This window comes from Thunnus thynnus, chromosome 23 (assembly GCF_963924715.1).
Source record: "Thunnus thynnus chromosome 23, fThuThy2.1, whole genome shotgun sequence".
Lineage (NCBI taxonomy): Eukaryota > Metazoa > Chordata > Actinopteri > Scombriformes > Scombridae > Thunnus > Thunnus thynnus.
In genome coordinates this window covers 17,414,682-17,436,802 of record NC_089539.1, presented here as the reverse complement: position 1 = coordinate 17,436,802, position 22,121 = coordinate 17,414,682, and the positions used below count along the sequence as shown (strand labels likewise).

The window sequence follows — 22,121 nt, the reverse complement described above, 5'->3', positions numbered from 1 at the left end:
TCGATAGCGTTTGGGAGTCTCTGTGCAGCACTGTTCCGGTATGTGAGTCAACCTCTGTCGTTGCCTGGGAAACTATTGGTCGCGTGGCTCCGTTGAAGAGTATGTTTGCGTAGCGTGTGGGAAAGAGCGAGGGGCAGAGAAGTGATGGTGGATGCGAGCGGGGCAGAGGACAAGGTCAGTAGTAAGTTGTCAGTCTGGCAGTAAATGTACAGTACAGACTACAGTGTGTCAGTTAATAAATGCTAAAATGTTACGTCTGTTGTTTCCCCAAATGCTGGAAAAGTAAAGGGAGTTAGCTCCAAAGTTAGCAACAATGGGCTAGCATAACCTGAAGAAAAAAACAGAGAAATACAGAACAGAGAAATGTGTGGCTGCCGAGTTTACTGTGCACTCTGTCTCATTACATCATTTTTCCTGGCATCTCACCTACTTTGTTATCTGTTTTTCATGCTGTTTGTGGGCTGAATGACTGTCATGACTTGTCAAAAAGAAGAAGACAGGCACAAGGATGCTTATCATAAAGACAGGAAATGGGGAAACAGCTAGCCTGGCTCTGTTTAAAAGTAACAGAATCTGCCTACCAGCACCTCTAAAACTAATTAACACATTATATTTTGTTTGTTTAATCCATACAAAAACTGAAATGTAAAAACAACATGTTGCAGTTTTACAGGGGTTATGTGATGGACTATTTCTTGGCCAGGAGCAGTGACTTTCTGAAGTAAAACTGCAAATTGTCGTTTTCAAACTTCGGTTTTTGTATGGATTAAGCAAACAAGATGCAACATGTTAATTAATTAACTTTAGAAGTGTTGTTAAGTGTATCTTTTTTTTTACCTTAGCGCCTAGCTAGCAGTGTCCCCCTGCATCTAGTCTTTATGCTAAGCTAACCATTTCCTAGCTTCATATTGAACTGACAGATATGAAAATAGTATTAATCTTATCTAACTTGGCACTAATAAATGTATTCCCCCAAAATGTCAAACTATTCCACTAAGTAATTTTGTTTTAGTAACCTCAGACTCAGTCTAAGCATCCCTTTTGCCAATCAAAACAAATAGTGAATTAGTTGCCTGCCCTGCTTGTTTCCAATTTAGATTCACTTGTTCCAAAAATGTTCAAAAAATATAATCAGCATCTTGAAAGTCAGAAGACACAAACAGTCCTTACAAATTCTTGAAATAAGTAGATTCAAGATACAAGATTCTTTTATTGTTACATCCCATTATACACGTATAAGAGAATAAAATTCTTGGGTTTTGGCTCCTCAACATTGCAGCAACAATAGCAGTAAAATAACAACAGAAATAGCAGTAAAAATAGTGCTAAACAAATACAATACTATACAAACATAAATAATGTATAGTGTGTGTAAAATGCTGTGCGTGTGTACTAAAAATAGTACTAGAAAAGTAGTACTAAAAATACAATACGATAAACATGTGAATAATATAAATAATGTAGTGTGTGTAAAATGTTGTGTATGTGTGTGTAGGTCTTGCCTTAATAAAAGTGCATGCTTTATGTAGTTGTTTGCATGTTTGTGTGTGTTTGTGCATGCACATCTACATCTGTATGTGTGTGTGTGTGTGTCACAAACAGGCAACAGGCTGTCAGTGTCCATTATTCATAAGGTTGGTTGCTTGGTGGAAAAAGCTGTCCTGGAGCCTGCTGGCCTTGAGGCTGCGGTACTGCTTGCCAGCGGTACCATAGTCCGTGGTTGGGGTGGCTGGGGACTTGATAATCCTGTGGGCTTTAATGACACGCTGTCCCTTGTAAATGTCCTGAATGGAGGGAAGCTCACATCCACCGATGATTTGGGCTGTCTGCACGACCCTCTGCAGTGCTTTGTGATTGAGGTCGGTGCAGTTCCCATACCAGGCAGTGATGTTGTACCTTTCGGTTGTACCTCTTTAGAAGGCCTGTAGGAACCTGGGCCCCATGCCAAACTTTTTCAGTTGCCTGGGGTGAAAGAGGTATTGCTGTGCCTTTTTATATACAGTCATCTGCCCCAAGCACAGCGCACAAGTTCACTGCTCCCCTCCGCTAACATTATGGCGTTTTTCCATTGTTTTAGGGGTAGTCACGCCGAGCCATGACTCGAGTCGAGCCGGCACGCTGTGAGTGTTTTTCCATTACACAGCAGGGCAAAGTAAAATAAGTTGTTTACCTGTTGGAGATGTGCTGGTTGTCTGCAGCTCTTCATCAAACATCATCATCGCTGTGGCTGTTTCTGCTTGTACTATTCCTCCCTGCATTATTTCTAACTGATCTGCTGAACAAATAGCTCCTAATTTCTCCAGATGTTGTGTCGCCCAGTTTTTAGAGCTGCTAATGAAGCTCTGCTAATTCGGTGAGGAACACCGTCTCATTTCCTGTAAATTCTTCACAATAAAAGTCAAGCTGTTATTAAGTCATTTTAAAGCTTTTAATATGAAGAAGTAAAACAGGAAATGTTAGGTTTGCATCAGCGGTAACTCAACACAACCCTGATACGGCTACCCCTCAGCAGGCTTCTGAAAACTAACCAATCAGAACAGAGTGGTCTCAGGGGGCCTTAAAGAGACAGGAGCTAAAACTGCCTGTTAGAGAAAGAGGCAGAACTAAGGGGCTGCATAAAGGGCCAGTATAAGATAAATGAGGAGTTTTTTTTAACTGTGGATCATGCAAAGCTACTCTATTGGAGTCCCAGAATAAAAATATTGAGCTGGAAATTAGCATAATAGACCCCCTTTAATTGCCAAGTTGGAACTGTGCGTGGCCATGCAGTCATGGGTGTACAGGGAGTAGAGGAGGGGGCTCAGGACACTGTGCCCTCCTTTACTCTACCTGTGTCCTGTGCACAAAAGTAGATATAAATTGGATACAGTTGAACTTATCTCAGCCCCACTGGGAGTTTAAGACTCAGCATGAGATGAAATGACTTGTTAGGGTGAACAGCTGATATTCCTAGGAGAGGGTAAGGAATAGAGAGTGAAACAGTGTAGACAGAGATGAGGGGTAGCTGATAGAGGAATGGAGAGATGACAGAATCATTATGGTAATGCTCTCACAGTTGCTCTTTCTTTCTCTCATTCCTAAACTAAAATCTGAACTGCAGATTGCTGTTTCCCAGGCTGCTCAGACAGCCATGGCAGACATGCTGATAGTGACTGGCACCCAGGCCATTTTCACAAATGAATGGAGCTTTCACAAATGATCTGTCAGTCTTTCTCTGTATCTCTCCTTGTGCTCTTCTTGCTATGATGACATGTGTCTGTGCCTGTGGCTGGAACACACACATTGAGAAACACACACCAGTTACTACGCATGTCCCAACTGTCATCTGCCGCCTCCTCTCAGTGGGAGCGGTCAGCCTAGATCTCTGCGCTCTGCTTCATGAGGTGTGTTAGCTGGATGAAGGGGTCTCTGACCGTCTGTTGCTGTGGTGGAGGGCACCAGCAGGGGCAGGACCGGGCATCAGGCACCAGCAGGCACCAGCAGGCAACAGCAGGCCCCAGCAGGCGTCACCCTTCCTGACCCCGACCAGAGCCTCTCTGCAGGGCAGCTCACGTGTCACAGACAGGCCTGTTCGGTACATGGTCACTGACCAACATGCTGTATGTCCCTTTTACTTACTACACACTAGTAGACTGATGATACCAGTAACTCAGTAGTGTGATTAAAAACATTAAAGCTCAAATAACTCAGGGTTTTTTTTAAAGGGGACATATCATGCACATTTCTAGGTCTATATTTATATTCTAGGGGCTCAACTGGAATATCTTTGCATGATTTACAGTTAGAAAAACTTCTTATTTATCTTATATTGGCTCTTTATGCAGCCCCTCAGTTCAGCCTCTGTCTTAAACAGGCTGTTTTAGCTCTCTTGTCTCTTTAAGCCCCCCCCAATGAGTATTCACCTGAAGTTTTGGAACTTTAACCATGTTTCACATAGACATTTGACAACATAACAGTAGAAAAATAAAATAAAATCACATCTGTTAGGTATTTAATACTTGTTATTACCTGTTTGTGGAGATATTTGATGTCTTGTATAATCTGTGCTGAAGACACATTTTCACTATGGGCCATGTGGTGGATGAAAAAGATTCATTTGAGCTTAAAATTAATTAAAAGAACTAGCCTTCTGTAAAGTTGTACTTCTACGACTAATAATGTGTGATTGTTTAATGTTTATTTAATCCTTGAGAAGACACACTATTTTAATTAAAGCATTCACTGTATTGCTGTTACATAACTGCCTTTTATTAGCTGGGAAAGTGGCTACTTATGTTGCTGCATGCATAATTGATTGCTATTTTCATGTTTATAGCACTATGTGAGATGGATAATTATTAGTTATGTCTCATATATTGTATTATGTGGAAATTTGTCATTTTTCACCATCTGTCATACCATTTATACAGTGGTACCTCTCTTTTAAATATCTTTGGGCAATTGTAGGCAATTTTGCAACTGCTTTATGCCAAAATTGCATATTTATATGATTTTTGCATCAATGTATTAAGTATTTTTTCAGTGGATTGGCCAAAAACAGAGATTTTTGTCTGTTTCACAAACACTTTCTCCTTAAACCGTATGATTTTTTAATTTAGTCTTGAATTCCTTACATGACCTCAGAATGCACCACAGTCGAGATATTATATTACTGAGACATATTACCAAACTTCGAATGACATTTGTAATATATGCACTGCAGAAAAACAAAAAAAAGAATACCCTCTAAAAACTTTTGGAGGACATTTTAAAGCCAATTTGATACCATTAATAATTTTTATAGACTTTGGAGCAGCTTATCTGAAGCGGTCAGGCTGGCTAATGTAGTGTCAGATTTTAAATGTCTTCCTACAGTTGAGCTTTATAGACTCTGATGTAAGGCTCCTTATGAATTAGCTTTGATCTACCTCTTTTAAATGTTACGTTTCACATCGCATTTATTGTTAATGATCTATATTTCCCTCTTTCTATATAAATAAAGATGATGCTAGTTGGCAGAATTCAATGTAAGATTCAAATGAGATGTTTTGTATCTGAGCTCTCACATGCATGTTTTGCAGCCCTTTGGCCTGCCCTGATCAATGCACTTCTCCTTTCATACACTCCTAGCTGAGCAGAGTATAACGGCTGCTCAGAGGTCATGACCTCTCTAATGAGCAGCTAATTTGTTGATGCAGTTCCTCAGACTGTGATGTCACGACAGCAGCCAGGCAGTTGTTTTGCTCCGCTCTGCTCTCCTACCCACAATGAGTTAGCATATTTCACTGAATGTGTGTGTGTGTGTGTGTGTGTGTGTGTTTGCACGCCCAGAAGCTGTTTTGTCAGCATATTTGTGGTCGTGTGGGAGTTTTTAAGACATGAGGTGCATCTTCATATAGAGAATATACTGAATGTGTATGTGGATTTGTTTGGCCATGTGTCTGCTAATATCACTCTTTATAGCACGTAGTCATTTTTCTAAATAGAGTAGAGTCTAAATGATTTAAAAGTCAACACTCTTTGGCATTTGTGCTTATAAACATACTCAAACAATTAACCGACTATCAAAATAGTAGCCAATTAATCACAATTAATTGACTGGCTAATCGTTTCAGCTCTAGCAAGGTTGCAAGCGTATCTTATGAATATTTTAGACTGTTGAGTAGTATCACCCTTAATCATAATTTAACTCTTGTTTGTGTAACTATAATGGATATGATTAATTTGGATTTGAATTAAAATGTCAGGTGGCATCTCATTCAGAAGGTCACAGTGTTGTCTTAATTGTTGAAAGAAAAGTGTATTTAATTAATAAAATAAGGAGCTTTTAAACTACAATGTGGAGCATTTTCTTTGGGAATTGCTGTGATTATTAAACTGAAAAAGCTCCAGAATTGTCATGACTTTTATTAATGTAAGCATCACTTCAGCTGATCTCTGTTTCCAAGGGGTTAGGTTTAATGAGACTCCAATATTTTATTAGTTAGACCTTTCTCGTGTGTTTGTTTTAGCGCTCTGGCAGCACAGGAGAAGGAAAATTTTGGCTGAGGCTTTTGTTTAATGCAAAATCCATAGAGAGTTTATACTGGATGTGTGCATCTGATTAGGTTCAAAACGATCAAAGGCAGTGTTGACAGATACAGCCGATGGTTTCCAGCCCAAAAAGTGCTCAAAAAACGCCAAAATGAACAGGAAACCACCCAAAATATATATGAATATTTAGTTCAGTATTTTAACCGTTTCCTGTACAACACTTAAAAGCAACTACCACAGCAAAAACCCTGATAACATAAGGCTGCTTTCACATGATGAGTCTTCTTTATTTGTAGTTCAGCTCTGCCATAAAGTAGAGAGAAGTGCTCTTCTTCTTCTTCTTTTTCTTCCTCTTCTTCTTCTGTTTGATGGTTGGCAAACAGCTTTTAGGTGCATTACCGTCACCTTCTGGACTGGAGTTTTTCCCTCCTTATAAATAAATGACATCATCAAATTGCTTCGCTGTTAGTTAGCTTTAACCGTGGCTAACCTGACTGTGAAATGAGAATATCCTCCACATGCTTGTTCATAAGGCGACTGTTGTCTTTTTGCAACACTCATTTCCGTCTCATTTCAGCCAATGACATGATAAGACTTAACTTTATTTCGGAGATTTTGGGTAACGTTGCATAACTGACAGATGTCGCTCTTTGTTTGGACGTTGTGGTTAATGTCATGGTTACATAACGCTGTTGTGTCATTGTGACTAGCAACCAGTGACTCTGCAGTGGGCGTGGCTGTCAAGTAATGTCATGATGACTGAGGGGATGGAGTATATGCACTCTCAGGTTTTGTTTCAAATTAGCCTATAAAATGTGTTTGTAAACTGCCAAACTGAGCCCAAACCAGCCCAAATTTTGTTCACCCACCCAAATCAATAAAAAACACCACTGATCAAAGGATGACTTGTTAAAATGCAAGGTCGAAGTTGTTGTTGAAAGAACATTTTTTTGCTATGAAACACATCAGAAAAATGCTTTTTTATCCAACCAAAATGTGCTTCTTGATGCCAAGATTTAAGTGTAACACTGCAGATAAACTACTTTGAGAAACCACTGTGATACAGCAAAACTGAATACCCACAATCCTTCAGAATTCCCCCACAATCCAAAGGGCTCTCCCTCTTTCCTCCTACTGTGGCGGTGGCCAAGTGCTGCTCAGCCCAGGATTTTATCGATCCTTTATGGAGGAGTCCTCTCTGGCAGCTTCCGTTGTTGCCCATGAATCATCTGGGTAACTGTGTGGTGCATCAGCCTGCCTGGCACTGTAATACGTTTTTTAAAAAAAAAAGATGTGCAGGAAGGTGTGTTGATGGTACAAACTACACTGAGTTTTCCTTCACATAACCTCCCGCCCTCTCAAGTTCTTTCCTTTTTTCAAGCTGTTACTGTAACGCTGAGCATGAATAAATGCTCCACCAGCTGGCACGATAGCAACTTAACACTCCCATTAATTTGAGTGACAAAAGAATTGATTACAACTGTAATTTCCCTGTTCGCACCAGCAATATTTTACTTTGCGGCAGACTTGAACAGGCAATTTAGACGCTGGAGATAAAACGAATCGGGCCTTGAATGAATTATTATTTAACTAATTGCACAAAAAGGGTGGAAGAGCGATGACTGTGAAACAAAGAGAGATTTTTAAAAGGATACAAAAGTCAAGCAAGGAAGGCAGTATTGTGATGGATTGTTTTTACACTGGTGATAATAGTGGAAAGACTGCTAAACTGTTGCTTTGTTCTTTGGTTTTCCACTCTCCTCCTCCTCTCTTCTCTACCACAGTGCTGTTAGCAGATATTCACTCTTAACATGAGATCATCTGCAGTGGTTCTCATCAAAGTCCAATTTTACGCTGTGAAGCAGAAAATATGAACTGCTGGCATCATCTGGAAGCCAGCATGCACCGTCTGTCGCACGCTATCTACTAATGAAAACGAGAACCGACTGATATTTAGGAGTAAAACAATTCACATAAAAATATATCAGCTGATATATGTTTAATTTTATATTTATACATACCTAAGTGCATTTATTGTATTCAGTTTGGTTATTAAAGATCTTTGGTAAACGTAGAACAGAACAATGAATGCATTGCTTCACACTTTCCACTGTATTATACAGTATACCACATTTATTTTTTTATTTTAGGGCTGCTACTTAATAATTGTTTCAATCATTAATTCATTTTCAGATTATTTTCTCAATTGTTTTTTTTAATAAAATTTTGGAAATTTTGTGAAAAATACAATTTCCCAGAGCCCAAGTGAAGTGTTCATATGACACTTTTTGTCTGACCAACAGTATAAAACTCAAAGCTACTTAGATTACGATCATGTAACACAACGAAAAACATCAAATCCTCACATTCAGAAGCTAGAACCAGGAAATATTTGGCATTTTTGTTTAAAAAAATGACTCAAATATATATTTAAATGTTGCTGATTCATTTTGTGTCTAATCTATTAATCGACTAATCATTTGCATTCAAATTTATTTGTTGCGTATTGAAACATTTGCCAATTTGTGATATGAGAAATAAAAAAAAACAATGTCCGTCATAAGTTCCCCAGGGCGAAAGGTGGTGTCTTCGAATTATTTGTTTTTAATCAACCAAAGGCCCAAAACCACAAACAGAAAACTGAGAAAACCGGCAAATCCTCACATTTGAGAAAATGAAACAAGTGAATCTTTGGTACTTTATGTGCAAAATAACTGAAATGAATTCATAAATTAATTTTCTGTTGGCTGACTGATCATTTCAGCACTAGTTTTATGCAGAATTTGATATGTTTGATATGTTATGTTTGCAGGACTTCATGATCTAGACCAGAATTTTAAAATACATTTTAAAAATAGATTCTGAAAAACGCTCAGCTGCTAAAAACGCCTTTGTAATAATGACCCACCAGAGGGACAGTGTGCAGTCCTGCAGGTTCATAAAAGAGCATTAAATGTATGTATCTGTATCTGATTTCCCAGTTCTCCTTGAATACCAGCCACCAGTGCAGGCTGAAGAAATTCAGATCTGTTACTCTCTCTCTCGGCTCGTTGCTCTGTGCTGCATTACACTCCATCTCTCCCGCCTCCTTGCTCACTGTCACTTTGTCATCCGTGGCCCTCACACATCTGTCTGGTTGTGATAATAGCTACCCCTGTCAACAAGAAGCAGGGGAGGGCAGCAGAACGCCGAGGGGCCTCCGCGGCTCTCACACAAACACACACACACACGCTGCACCAGCCACACTGCCTCAATTAAATTACAAAACGTGTTCCCCGGCCTGATGATTGTGGGATCGGTAAATGTTTGTCTGCTCAATGAACACTTGGTTGCTGCCCGGAGCTGGAGAGTTAGTTAGCATGCAGGATGTTCATGGAAGGTTGAACAGGCGAGTGGGAGCAAGAAAGGAAGCGGAGGATGAGAGGAGAAAAGAAAGAAGAGCGAGAGCTACTAGATTGAAATCATTGCACCACAGTCATCACCCACCACTTTCAGTCATTTTCTTCCTGTCTTATTCTCCAACATGCACACAGTTTTAGATATTTTCCTAAATACAACCACTGACACTACTTCTTGGCCAGTATGGACAGCAGGAATGATTACACTGACCAATAACCCTTTTAATGTGGGTATTGTTTTAAAATAGACTTTAAACACAACTAACAGTCTGCAGACAGTCTAGCAACCCTGTGAAGCTCTGCTTAGGCACAGTGGTGCTTTGAGCTAAATGCTAATATCAGCATGCTTGCAATAACATACTTACATTTAGCAGATTATGTTCACCATTTTTACCCCACTGTAATTTAGTGTTTTAGCATGCTAATTAGCACTAAACACAAAATGAAGCTGAGACTTGCAGTGTTTGGACATAAACAACAAATTGAAACTTTGACCTCATGGTGCTGCTATATAAAAGTCAGAGGATCACCAAAGTTAACCTAAACTCATGGTGGTGCTAGAGGAAAAGTCAGAATTCCACCAAAGTGGACCAAAGTGGTGGACCAACATTTTCATGTGGCCAGCGTGGCTAAATATCCAAACATAACCTTTACAAGAAATGTGAGACTCTGCTTCAAACTGAACTGCTCAACATAGACATTTTTTACAGTGTGCAAAATCTGTAAGCGATACCATCCATCTTCATTGCTTAGCATCCCTGTGGGTCTTGCTGAGTCACATATTTCAGGTCATCTGAGTGTGTCAGAGAGAATACATGCGAACGAGTGTGTACCTTTTGTGTTTGCGTGCGAACGTTTCTGTGTATCTCGTTCTTTTTAGTGGAAAGGTCTTTTGGCGTTGACTGTGACTTCCTGTCCCGTTCTAAACCAGGCAAAATAGACAGGCTGTACTGTCTGCTCTGTGTCTCCCAGACAACCGCTGGGGGTGAAACTCAAGGGTAAGAGGGAGAGGGCAACACAGGGTGAGTATGCGAGAGAGAGACAGAGAGAGAGAGAGAGGGGTGAGTGTGTTGCTGTCCCGAGAATGTTTTGCTGCTGATTCAGAGGCCCAATATAGAACAGAACACTTGTGCTTTTTTATGTGTTGCTGCATATGTGGTGTGTTTGTACTCAGTTTTGAAGTCATGCTAGTGGCATGTTTCAAGGGATGGCAATGTTGATAGGACTCTTGGGTTTTTTCCGAAGCTTATTTCCAGACATTGATGTTATTTTAACACTGAAGATAAAAATAATATGTAGAGCTTTAAAGGACCAGTGTGTAAGATTTAGTGGCATCTAGCGGTGAGGTTGCAGATTGCAACCAAATGGATACATCTCCCCTCACCCTCCCCTTCCAAGTGTGTAGGAGAACCTACGGTGGCCGTGAAACTCACAAAAAACACAAAAGACCCTCTTTAGAGCCAGTATTTGGTTTGTCTGTTCTGGGCTACTGTAAAAACATGGCGGGCTCCATGGAAGAAGACCCACTCCCTATGTAGATATAAATGGCTCATTCTAAGGTAACAAAAACACAACAATTCTTATTTTCAGGTGATTATACAAAAATTAAAGCATACTTATGAATATTATATTCCATTTCTGCCAAGTCTAATCCACTAGATGCCACTAAATTCTACACACTGCACCTTTAACTGATGATATTGAGGACTGACAACCTGAGTCTGTTCTTAAATGGCCACAATAAGGATAAACTCTTGTTATTTATTTAACATATATCATATTTATCATATTATAGTATTGACCAAACTTAAAAGTGCTGTCCTGCCACCGTTACAAGTTTGTCTCCAGCCTCAAGGGGCTGCTAGCTTGGCTGTAGATTTCTAAATCTTTATGTGTTCAGACAAGTCAAGGAGATAAAATCTGGAGCCCACTTAACACTGAAAACTGCCCATAAAACCAATAAAAACAACAGGAACTGTGTAGTTAGTTAACTTGAACCAAATGAACTTTGTTACTGAGAACAAACAAAAGAAATGAGGTCAAATTAGATACCCGAGAAATCTGATGCATTGTTTCCTGTGTGAGTTCATGAATGTATGTTTTTACTGCAACCAGGTGTTGAATTATGCTGCCTTTACTGCAAACTGCCTGCCACAGATGGTGACATAGCAGTTTTCTGTAAGTGTATGTCTTTATGTATTTGTCCAGTGGTCACATTATGTCGCATGTGCATAATGTGACCACGTAATGTAATGTAACACACATTTCCTCAGACATCTCTGGGGAAGCACAGTCCATATTTCCATCCCCCTCTATTACGTTATACCGTAAGCCGGGAAGAATCCAACTCATGCTGTAGAGGTTTCCCAGCAGAGCCATGTGCAGCAGATGGAAGTGTATCATATGATATCGAGAATGCTCCGATACCACGCAGACCTTCCTTTGACATGAGATGTGGGGCCATATTATACTGAGCTCTTAATACACTCAGGTCACAGCCATTTACTCAGCATCTGCAAGTTTTGACTCAGCATGTGTCTCAAATCCCAATACGGTCATGTTCATGCCGTCAGAAGTGGATGTACTGTAATAGCTGCTGTACAGCAGGCTGATTCTCAAAACAATTATACGCTGACTCAACATTTGATCTAGTGGCCCGCCACTGTTCACTGCATGAGTATTTTGGCTCGCTGCCTGTACTATTTACTGTAATTGAGATTTAAAATGCTATAAAATCTGATTATTATGTGCTGATTTATAGTCTCAAAAGAAAAAAAAAGAAAAACACAGCCAGGTTGTAAGCAGTTGGAAATCAGATGAGAATAATCAATAATAAATATAGGTCAAAATCAGATCATAAAAATAACACTAGCGTTACAAATACATTGCAGTTTCAGTGTTTATTTTCATTGATATTGAATGAATTGAATTAATGCAAAACCCTGCATTACCTTCAGTGACAACATTTTTATTTAAGTCCAAGTCACCATTTTTAAAACAAATATCTGTGCACTGCAACTGGTGTGGTTAAGGTTAGGGAAAGATTGTGTTTAAGAGCAAATAAACTATGGTTAAAGGATATTGTTTTTCTTACTGTTGAGCCAAACCAACAATGAATAGATCCACTTACAAGTATTGTTTGTGTATCCAAACCTGATATATGTTATCCCTCTGTGCCATAGACCTCAGTTTTGTCCAAAAATTATTAAAAACACATCAGTGAGCCACACCGCTGCACTTGGTGACATGTTCCTTCATTACAACGATTACGGTCACGTTAGTTTGTTTAGAAATGGCTCCAAAGACTAATAACAGCATATTTCAACATCGTATTTCAGTCCCTAGAGAGTAGTTCTGTGTAAAGCAGATGCCACTGCGTATGTGCAGGAATGCACCTCTGTTTACAGAGCGTTGCTAGCTTGTTGTGCTACATATCACAATTTCTTTTTTGTACTACATTGTAAATTTCTCAAAGAACTTCACTACAAACTCTTACTTACCCCACTGCACTGAATGTTGGCACTTGACGTACATGGATGTAATTCCCAGGGATACAGGAAAGATCTGTTAAAACTAATCAGAGTAGTTTTCAGAGACACTATAATTAGTAAAACACAAAAATGAGGAGCTTAAACTTGAAATAAAGCAGCTGATGACTAGAGGGTTTCAGGCCCAGTACTTGCTTTAAGTGACTAAAGCTTTGTTTTTTCTTGTACGTTAAGGGTTTACAGCGTAGCTACGGACCATATGCTGCTCCTTGCAAGCATGAATCTGGCTTAAAGGACCAGTGTGTAAGATTTAGGGGGATCTATTGGCAGAAATGAAATATAATATTATAATATTCATGTAAGTATGTTTTAATTTGTATATAATCACCTGATAATAAGACTTGTTGTGTTTTCATTACCTTGGAATGAGCCACTTATATCTACATTAGGAGTGGGTCCTCTTCCACGGAGGCCGCTATGTTGCACCGCCATGTTTCTACAGTAGCCCAGAATGGACAAACCAAACATTGGCTCTAGAGAGGGCCTTTTACGTTTTTTTGCGAGTTTCGCAGCCACCACAGGTTCTCCTACACGCTTTGAAGGGGAGGGGGAGGGGAGGGGTAATCAACCTGGTTGCAGTCTGCAACCTCACCACTAGATGCCACTAAATCCTACACACTGGTCCTTTAAAGTTAACGCTTTCCCTGAATGACCAAATGCTGTTTTATAATAATAATGTTGCTTTCCAGAAACTGTGGTCTCTCAATTTCAGCTTCTATAACAAACTTAAAATGTTGCTGCTGCACCAGAAACAAAGATATCTAATTGATATATATTCCATCAGCTGATTTACACCACCACTGTGACAAGTCTAACCGACGCTGTTAACCTGATTGTGACCTGAGTTAGTGAACTGAGACAGTAAGCCGGGGTCAGCCACTTTGCAGGCTCAGGAGAGGTAATATTAACAACTGTTGTTAGAGTGAGGAGCTGCTGGCAAACGATCTTTAGCCAAGACTGTGATTGATTATGTTTGTTGCTTATGTGTATTTGGCTTAGCTGCACCACATCAATCATTAATATGGATCAGTGGACTTGAGCTATGCAAGCAACTGCTTGAAGTCACATATCCCCACTATAGATAGATCTTTTTCCACTAACATTGAAGATGCAGGTGTTTCCCTTTAGAATAAAGCTCAGTCCACTGTAAAGATCAAGCATTTTTCCCTCCTGGTGAGCTCCTGTGCTGCATACGAAATAGGTCATACTGTATGTGCTCTGTAAAGTACAGTATGGAGCTATCCATGTGTGCATGCATTTTTCATGAGCGTTGCTGTGTGTGTGAAAGATTTGTGTGCTCCTGTGTGTGCTGCCTCTTTCTTTGAGCGGAGCAGGGACGTCTTCCCTGGAAATCTCTCGGCGTGTTTCTGCTCCTCGGTCTTTAATTAGAAAGGGCAGCGAGAGAAGAGAGTGAATGGAGGAGTGTTGGAGAGCCTGCAGGGCTGTACAGCAAACCCAGAGAGAGAGGATGGTTGGAGGTAAACGAGAGTGGAATTGAGAGCGGGGGAGTGATGAGCTGGAGGTAGAGAGGGAAAGAGGATCATAGAGGAAGATGGAGGGAATTCCCCATGCCAAGAGGATACACACAGAAGCACACACATTTTTTTATCAGCAATTGAAGTTGGTTGATGAGGAGAATCGCGATCAATAATCATAGACGACCTACCTGGTTCGATTCCTTAAGACACAGCTGTGTGTTTTAATCTGTGGCTCAGCTCACAATACTTCTGCTGATCAGTTTATCTTTGTGACAAGACTGGTGTAAAAAATCTGCATTTTGACCAATTAAAGACACAGAATGTATAAAAGCTCAGTTTTATAAAGCAGCTGAGATTAAACTTGAATGATTCGTGTGGAGGATTTGGGGCATTGCAGCTACAGAGAATAATAGATGTAAGTAAAGATATGAGTAGAATTTACTTTGTAATTTATAGTATTTAATATCTTTGAGTTTTAGATTGTTGGTCGGATGAAACAAGCAACATGAATACGTCATCTCGGGCTTTAGGACATTGTGATGGGCATTAAACCAAATGATCAACAGAATAATTGACAGATTAATGAATAATGAACATAATTGTTAGTGCCAGCCCTAATGTGACTCACACTTCCAGTAAAGGTTGAATACAGCAGTTGGTCTTTGATTTTTTTTACTGGAAAACAGTATTAGACTCAATGATAGTGATTACAAATCAGAAAAATGATAAGATTCCATAAACAAGAGTCAGGCTGAAGGTTTGTAAAAAAAGTATCAAAGAAACTGGATTCATAAAATTATAACAGAATAGAAGAAGTTAGCTGTTCGGGTCACAACTAACGATTATTCATCTGCCTATTATTTTCTCGATTAATCGATTAGTCCTTAAGTCTATAAAATCACTAATCACTGATCAACCTCAAATATCATGTTTTGTCCACAACCCAAAGATATTCACAGGTATTACTGTCATAGAAGAGCAAAGAAACCAGGAAATATTCACATTTAAGAAGCTGGAACCAGAGAAATTTTTCATTTTTCTTTAAAAATAACTCGATTATCAAAATAGTTGCTTTTCTGTCGATCGACTAATCGATTAATCGACTCTATTCAAAAAGTCCTAATAGAAAGTACAACGTAGTAATGAATCTAGTAAACATATAGAGTCCACAAGATAAAAAAGTTACTCAGAATCATGTATAAAGAACACTTTAGCCTCAGTTAGCAGTAAACTTCCAGTGTCCACATATATTTTAAATTCCTCGTGCATGTACAGTTACAGCTATCGAGACATTATCTTGAAATACAGCCTGTATAAAAACTTGTTTTTTTGCACTTTGGGGAGACTCACTGTGGATACCCATAAACTTTAAGTGCACTGTTGTAATGTGAGGGAAGCTGGGGAGTGTGGGGTCAAAGGGAGGGAAAGGGGGGGTAACTCAAATGGACCTTTGTCTGTGGGCATATTTAGGCTAAAATTAGCCTGTTTATGTGATTAGCAGCATTCCTACAGGCATAAACACAAACACATGACATGACGGAGCGTCTCAGTGCAGCCCTGTGAGGCGAAACTAATCAGAGTCGACCGCAAACAACTTTGTGCAGATTGCTGATTTATTGTGGTTCATTCAGTAACAGACTCTCTATAGATCTCTGCCAAAGCTGTGTGTGAAGCAGAACAAAATGATGACAATAATGTTTGTATAAGAGTCCTATGAGAACTCATGACGTGTTTTCAAAGTGAGTTCACATCAGACCATTAGTGCATTTCTGACCTCTTATTTCAAATATTTAGATCTTAAAAAAGGAAATCACAGATCCATAAATGAAATGTCATGATAGGACAAGTCTGATGAGCTTAATAGTTGTGAGGTATCATTAAATAAAATAAATATGAAATCAAAGATGTGGTTGTAATAGCCATCTTTTCTAACATATACCATTGAACAGAACCTCCGTCATGCATTCGTCAATGATATTTTGGTGTCACACTTAAGCAAATTGTAATCAAGGTTTGACTTTGAGAAAAGTACATTTGATCTAGTCGATCCAACACTCCTCTGTTCTATAACACTAACATGCATCCTGGTAACTGGATTGTATTCAGACTTAGTTAAAAACACATAATGTTCAAGATTATTTTCACTCAGTCCAGTAATTTAAATAGTTACTGACCCCTTAAAGTGGATATGAAGCAGTCAGTGAAGTAATTTACTGAAAGGATTTACACTCTAATCAACAATTATATGACAAACATGACAAATATAAACATATAAAAGAACAGAGAAACTGCGTTTTATCTTTTGTGGCAAGTGCGCCGCCATCTTGCAGTATTTATAACCTGTTGCGTCACAGGTTTGGTTGGACTGGCTGAGATCCACAGATATAACAGTAGAGACAGTGAAAGATAAAGACTGTGGAGCCACAGGACAGAAGAAGACCAAAAGGAGGCCACTATTGTGTTGCTCCTGGACGTACAAATGAATTTTATTGGGTTAAAGCCAAGGACAAAAGAGTCCATTTTCATAAACTGCTGCTGAAACAGAGAACAGCTGGCCAGCAACACTGAAGAGAGAGAGAGAGCCCTCCAATGGGCACTGACTCCAGGAGGAAGATTACATAGAGACTATTGAGTTGGACAAGTTAGTGGTTTGCCAGACCAACAGACTGAAGGCTGAAGTTGCTCCATGTGTTTTCAATTTTACCGCCTGTAATGTGTGTTCTGCCGACCGCCCAACATACTCTGACAACAGCGGTACAGAGGGACTGGATACATCTTTCACTCCGAACAGCAGCACTCATGAACACCTGTTGCCCAACCTAGCAACTTTTCAGTATATCAGTCTAGTTTAGCTTTTGCCTTTTAGTGAACATATATTTTAGATACTGTCAGTTGATAACTAGTTTCTAAAAACTAGTACCAGTAACTATTGTAGCACCTAGTAAAAAAACAGTAAAACCAGAATAGAATCTAGAAATTAATAAAAAGATTAGAGCCCAATGGAACCAACCAACCCCGTTACGTAGGCAATGACGTCACTCCAAAATGGTGGCTAGCTAGATAGCTCGGTAGAAATAATGAAAATAAATTTGTCATATCTGTGGTTTTAACAACTTTTAAAAACCTGCTTTTAGGCAAATGTGCCAAAACATGCACGTTTCATGTCCCATTTAAAATAAAGGAATGTTTGTTATCAGTTCAACCAAAGAGGGGTTATGACTTTGTTTTATTTGGATCATGTAAGAGGTAAATATTAAGAGATAAACTTATCTAGTAAGGGCATAAAGGGCATAGATTAGAGGCAATTCTGAAAAAACATGAACATAATTTTGTGTAGCTGAAATATGTTTTTTCTGCTTTATCTTCTTAATCATTTCACGACCCCTCACATTTATCTTGTGACCGCTTATGGGCGTCCCAGCCCTCGACCTCAAGCCTCAAGAGGTAAAGAGACGTACATTTAGCCATTTTAACACAATTTACACCCTTAAAGCAACAAGGAAGTACACATACATTAAACTAGGGCTGCATCTAATGATTATTTTCTACATAAATCGATTAATTGTTTGGTCTGTGAAATCTCAAAAAATTATGAAGCATGTAGATCACTGTTTCTCAAAGCCCAAAATGACGTCCTCAAATGTTTTGTTTTGTTCTGTCCGACAGTCCACAACCCAAAGATATTCAGTTTACTGTCATAGAAGACTAAAGAAACCAGAAAATATTCACATTTGAGAAGCTGGAATTAGAGAATTTGGATATTTATTTCTCAAGAAATGGTTAATCAGTTATCAAGATAGTTGGTGATTAATTTAATAGACAACTTATCAATAAATTGTTGCAGCTACAGTAATAAATAGATTGTCAGGGGGAAAAGTTGAAGAATGACGTTTACTCATTTTTAGAGAACGTGAACATTAGAGGAGGAAATAACATTTACTGAAATCAGACCACGTGAAGACATCAGACCTCCAGTTCCTGTTGAAAATGAATCACTGTAGAGATCATTGTCATAATATAACTTATTGAACTTCACATCATGTCAGATAAACATCACTATGGGAGTTTCCCATGCTGTCCCCCCCCTCCCCTTTCTACCCTCCTAACAGGGGCCAAATGGGCATTTCCCACCATGTGGTCGAGTCTACATATGTGAATCTGTGTGAAAGAGAGTGAGTTAAAAAAAGATGAGGAGGGAGAGTGATGCATGCAAATTGGTCAAATTTGCCTCAAATTACTGAAACTGAGTCAAAAGCTTCTCTCTGGGGTTTCTCTACTTACTTGGTTGAGTTTCACTATTTGGGCCTATGTTTGTGGGTGTTTGGCGATCTACTCAAGAGTGTTTTAAAGTCTGGTAACCACAAGAGCATATTAAACACAGCAACAGCCAGCTCTCTTTGATCCAGAGTGCTTCATAAATACCTTTTAGGCCTTGTACACTTCTCCTCTTACAGAGATTTACTGAAGCATGGGGACTGATAATGGCTTAATTCATGGAGTAATATGACTCTCCTTGCTTTCTCTCTTTGTCTCCATTTTTTTTTCCTTACGTAACAGTCTGCTGCCTGTACAGACATACAATCATAATGTGTAATGTGAAGTTTTTGTTGTCTTGCTGAATGCGTTAAGTCAAGCAGTGCAGTTTTTACGCACATCGCTGTGAGCAAACAGTCTTGTTGTGTCCTTAATAACAGTAGAAATGACCCATTTAGGCAGCTGAATCTGTTGTTTACGAGCTTTAGATGATCAGTGTTTTACTGGATACATTTCCCCTCCATCTACAGTGGCCTTTATAGTCTTGCCATTCCATGTATTTATAGTATGTGTAAAAACTGCAGGGTTGTTTGCATATATAATAACACAGCATGCTCACACTGTGTGTGTGCTCTGCATGACTGTCTCCACTCTGCCTCGATGTGGCTCGCCATAGATTTATATGTTGGTCTGTAATTGGCCCTTGTTTCTCTGCACCTTTTTTCAGAAGCATCTCTCTCTCTCTCTCTCTCCCTGTAAGCGTGGGGATTTGTAATGACGGAGCAGGCAGGCTACACGTTATGTGTGTGTGTGTGTGTGTGTGTTGGAGTGTGTTCACGCGTGCGCATGTGATCATTGCCGCGTGCGTGAGACCGAGAAGTGATCATTATGACTGGGCTGTGTCCTTGTTTTTCTCTTTAAGCGACCCTGCGCACTTCAAATTACACCGCGCTACTTTGGGATTACAAGTAGCTCTCTGTGTGAATCAGGGCAGAGTCGTTTGTTTCTTCTGTACTCGCCGTGTCTCTTGTGCATTTGCAGGTGTGTTGCAGCTCAGCAAACTACAACAAAAAGACTGCTGGAAACTGCAGTATTAGAGATATTCAGTCATGAAATAAATGTCTTCCACAGCACACCGGTGGCCCCTGATACGCTGTATTACTGATTTTTTCCTCTGTAGTGGTGAAAAAGTCTTTGTTCCCTTTCTTTCGCAGCACCATTCACAATCACAGACAGCAGTTTTTTCTTGCAGTGTTACAGAAATGTGCTGTAATCACTTGTGACACAGTACTAGTAATGGTAATGATAAGCTTTAATCATATAGCTAAAGCATTAAATACAGGAATTTAAATGTATGAAATGTGATTAAAACAAGATATACAGCACATTTATAGAGGATAAAAAGACATGAGTTACAGAGAATATTCTACCAAAAGTACAGCTTCTTGCTAGAAACGGGAACTCCACTGACATGAAGTCCAGTTTACTCGTCATGAGAAGAACTCCTCAGCTTGTTTTAAAAAGTTGTATAATTTCTTTTTGCTTTTGAGGAGATTTCGAAAGTGTGATATCATCAGGATTATCATGGCCCGGCTTTGGAGAGTACAGATTTTTCTTAGCAGAAAGCCAGCATTACAAAGCGGGTCATGGAGTTTGAAAGGATGTGGGGCATTTTACCAGGCAGGGAAAGTCCAACAAAAGATGCTACTGTGCTGTGCTTGACCCAGACTAGGGACTAAAATGTCAGGATATCTCAGTCTCTGCTCTGTCGACTTGGACTGTATCTCTTATAAATTCCCCAAACTTTGTGCAAATTAAACACTAACTGATTTTGATCTTTGCCTCAACAGAAACATGACTGAATTGCTGTTATAACATGCTGGTCAACAATAGAGTCAGCTTGTTGTTTGTGTGAGGACCATTTGTACTCGTGTCTCTGCTTATTACCTGGGGAACAGCCTGAGGTGTGTGTGTGTATGTGTTTTCAAGGACGAAGTCGAGAGAGAGAGCAGAGCTTTTGTTCAAATAGGTGTACATGTATGTCAGATGATGCAGCAGTGAAGACTCGCTTTTCAGATGATTTGTTTGGATCTGTGCAGCTCGCTACAAACAGCCTCTGAGCTGCAGAGGATGAACGATCAGGTCCTGAACAGCACTGGCTGTTTATTCACTGTAGGCATAATTGGGGCTAAATTAATTGCCTCTCATGCAATAACCTTCTAGATTGAATGAGCTTCTCCCTTTCCAGTTCTGTGTTGGCAGGTCCAATTTCAAAGCGGTTTTTAACTCAACCTTTGGAGAGGATTAAATCCGTCTTAATCTGATTTAATGTATTATTTCATATTTTTTCTCGTTGTAGGGACTTGTGATAAAAAAAAACTTATAGAACAGAGCATAAATCACCCCCAAAAAATAGTCATTATATTTGATTTAGCCTCTTGTGTTTTGAATAACAGGCCATAATTCAAGAAGTGCATCGATTTGGAGGACTGTTCATCCTCAATGCTCAATTTTGGGTGCACTCACAGGTGAATATAGGTGCTTGTGTCCATGTGTTTATTAATCTGTCTTGAAAAATCAAAAAAAAACAAACAAGTGCAGCCTACACATTTACAGTTGTAGGTGTGACAAGGATGCCAAAATCTGAGGAAATCTAGGACAGACAGAGGCGAGGAGTGAGACTGATGCAGACAAGAGAGGAAGTTGTTTTTATGCTGAACCGAGACAGATTTCAACCCTCTGGTGCATTGTAAGCGACATGCCACTCGCCGTATGTATGTACACACACTCGTACACGCACACTTGGCAGGTTTATAGACATTCATGGAAGAGCTATTTTGATAGAACTGATAAATCGCACCGGGCCTGAGAGTCTCATGTTTTAAATACCTTCTCGTGGTGGGTAATTGCATGCAGCTGTGTGTGTGAACACAACTTGGCAGCGCATATGCATGCATGCTCTTTTTTGGGTGTCCGCGTGTGCGTGATTGGCATGTAGGGAAACAGCAGCAGCTAGGATGGGAAAAACTTGTGAAAGAGATTGTATAATTTTGTAAAAAAGAAAAAAAAAAAAAAGGGCAACAGATGGAGAGAGCAAGAAAGTGACTGAGATGGAAGTAGACTGATAGTGAGAGATGCATTAACTGTAAGTATCTGCAGGACACAGAGGTATTTACATGGAAATAGGGTTCAAGTAATGAGCTGTCGCAATCAGTGAAGTTGGCAGAGTGAGGGCTGGGCATACAGTGTGTCAGCTGTGGCCTCGTGGGAGATTTTGTTCTACCTCCTCTGCGGGATCTCTCTTCTTAAAAGTGACATGAGGAAAAACAAAAGACTCATTATATTTGCAGACACATCATATGAATCCCTGCTTTGTGTCCCGAAGACAAAAACCATATGTAACTGTTTTGTGTTTACAGTACTTCTCTGGT

The 22,121-nt window shown here is 39.5% G+C and overlaps 1 protein-coding gene across 4 annotated transcripts in view; it reads left to right on the top strand.

Moving 5' to 3' along the window:
* anks1b (ankyrin repeat and sterile alpha motif domain containing 1B) overlaps window positions 1-22,121 on the top strand; it is a 236,551-nt gene that overhangs the window by 27,871 nt on the left and 186,559 nt on the right. The window contains exon 1 of one of the 4 annotated variants that reach the window (XM_067581318.1): window positions 121-174. The exons of the other annotated variants lie outside the window; for them this stretch is intronic. Coding sequence (XP_067437419.1) covers window positions 152-174 — 23 coding nt within the window. The 5' untranslated portion in view covers window positions 121-151. Of the gene's footprint in view, window positions 1-120; window positions 175-22,121 lie in introns of those variants that run through there. 4 annotated transcript variants of the gene reach the window in all.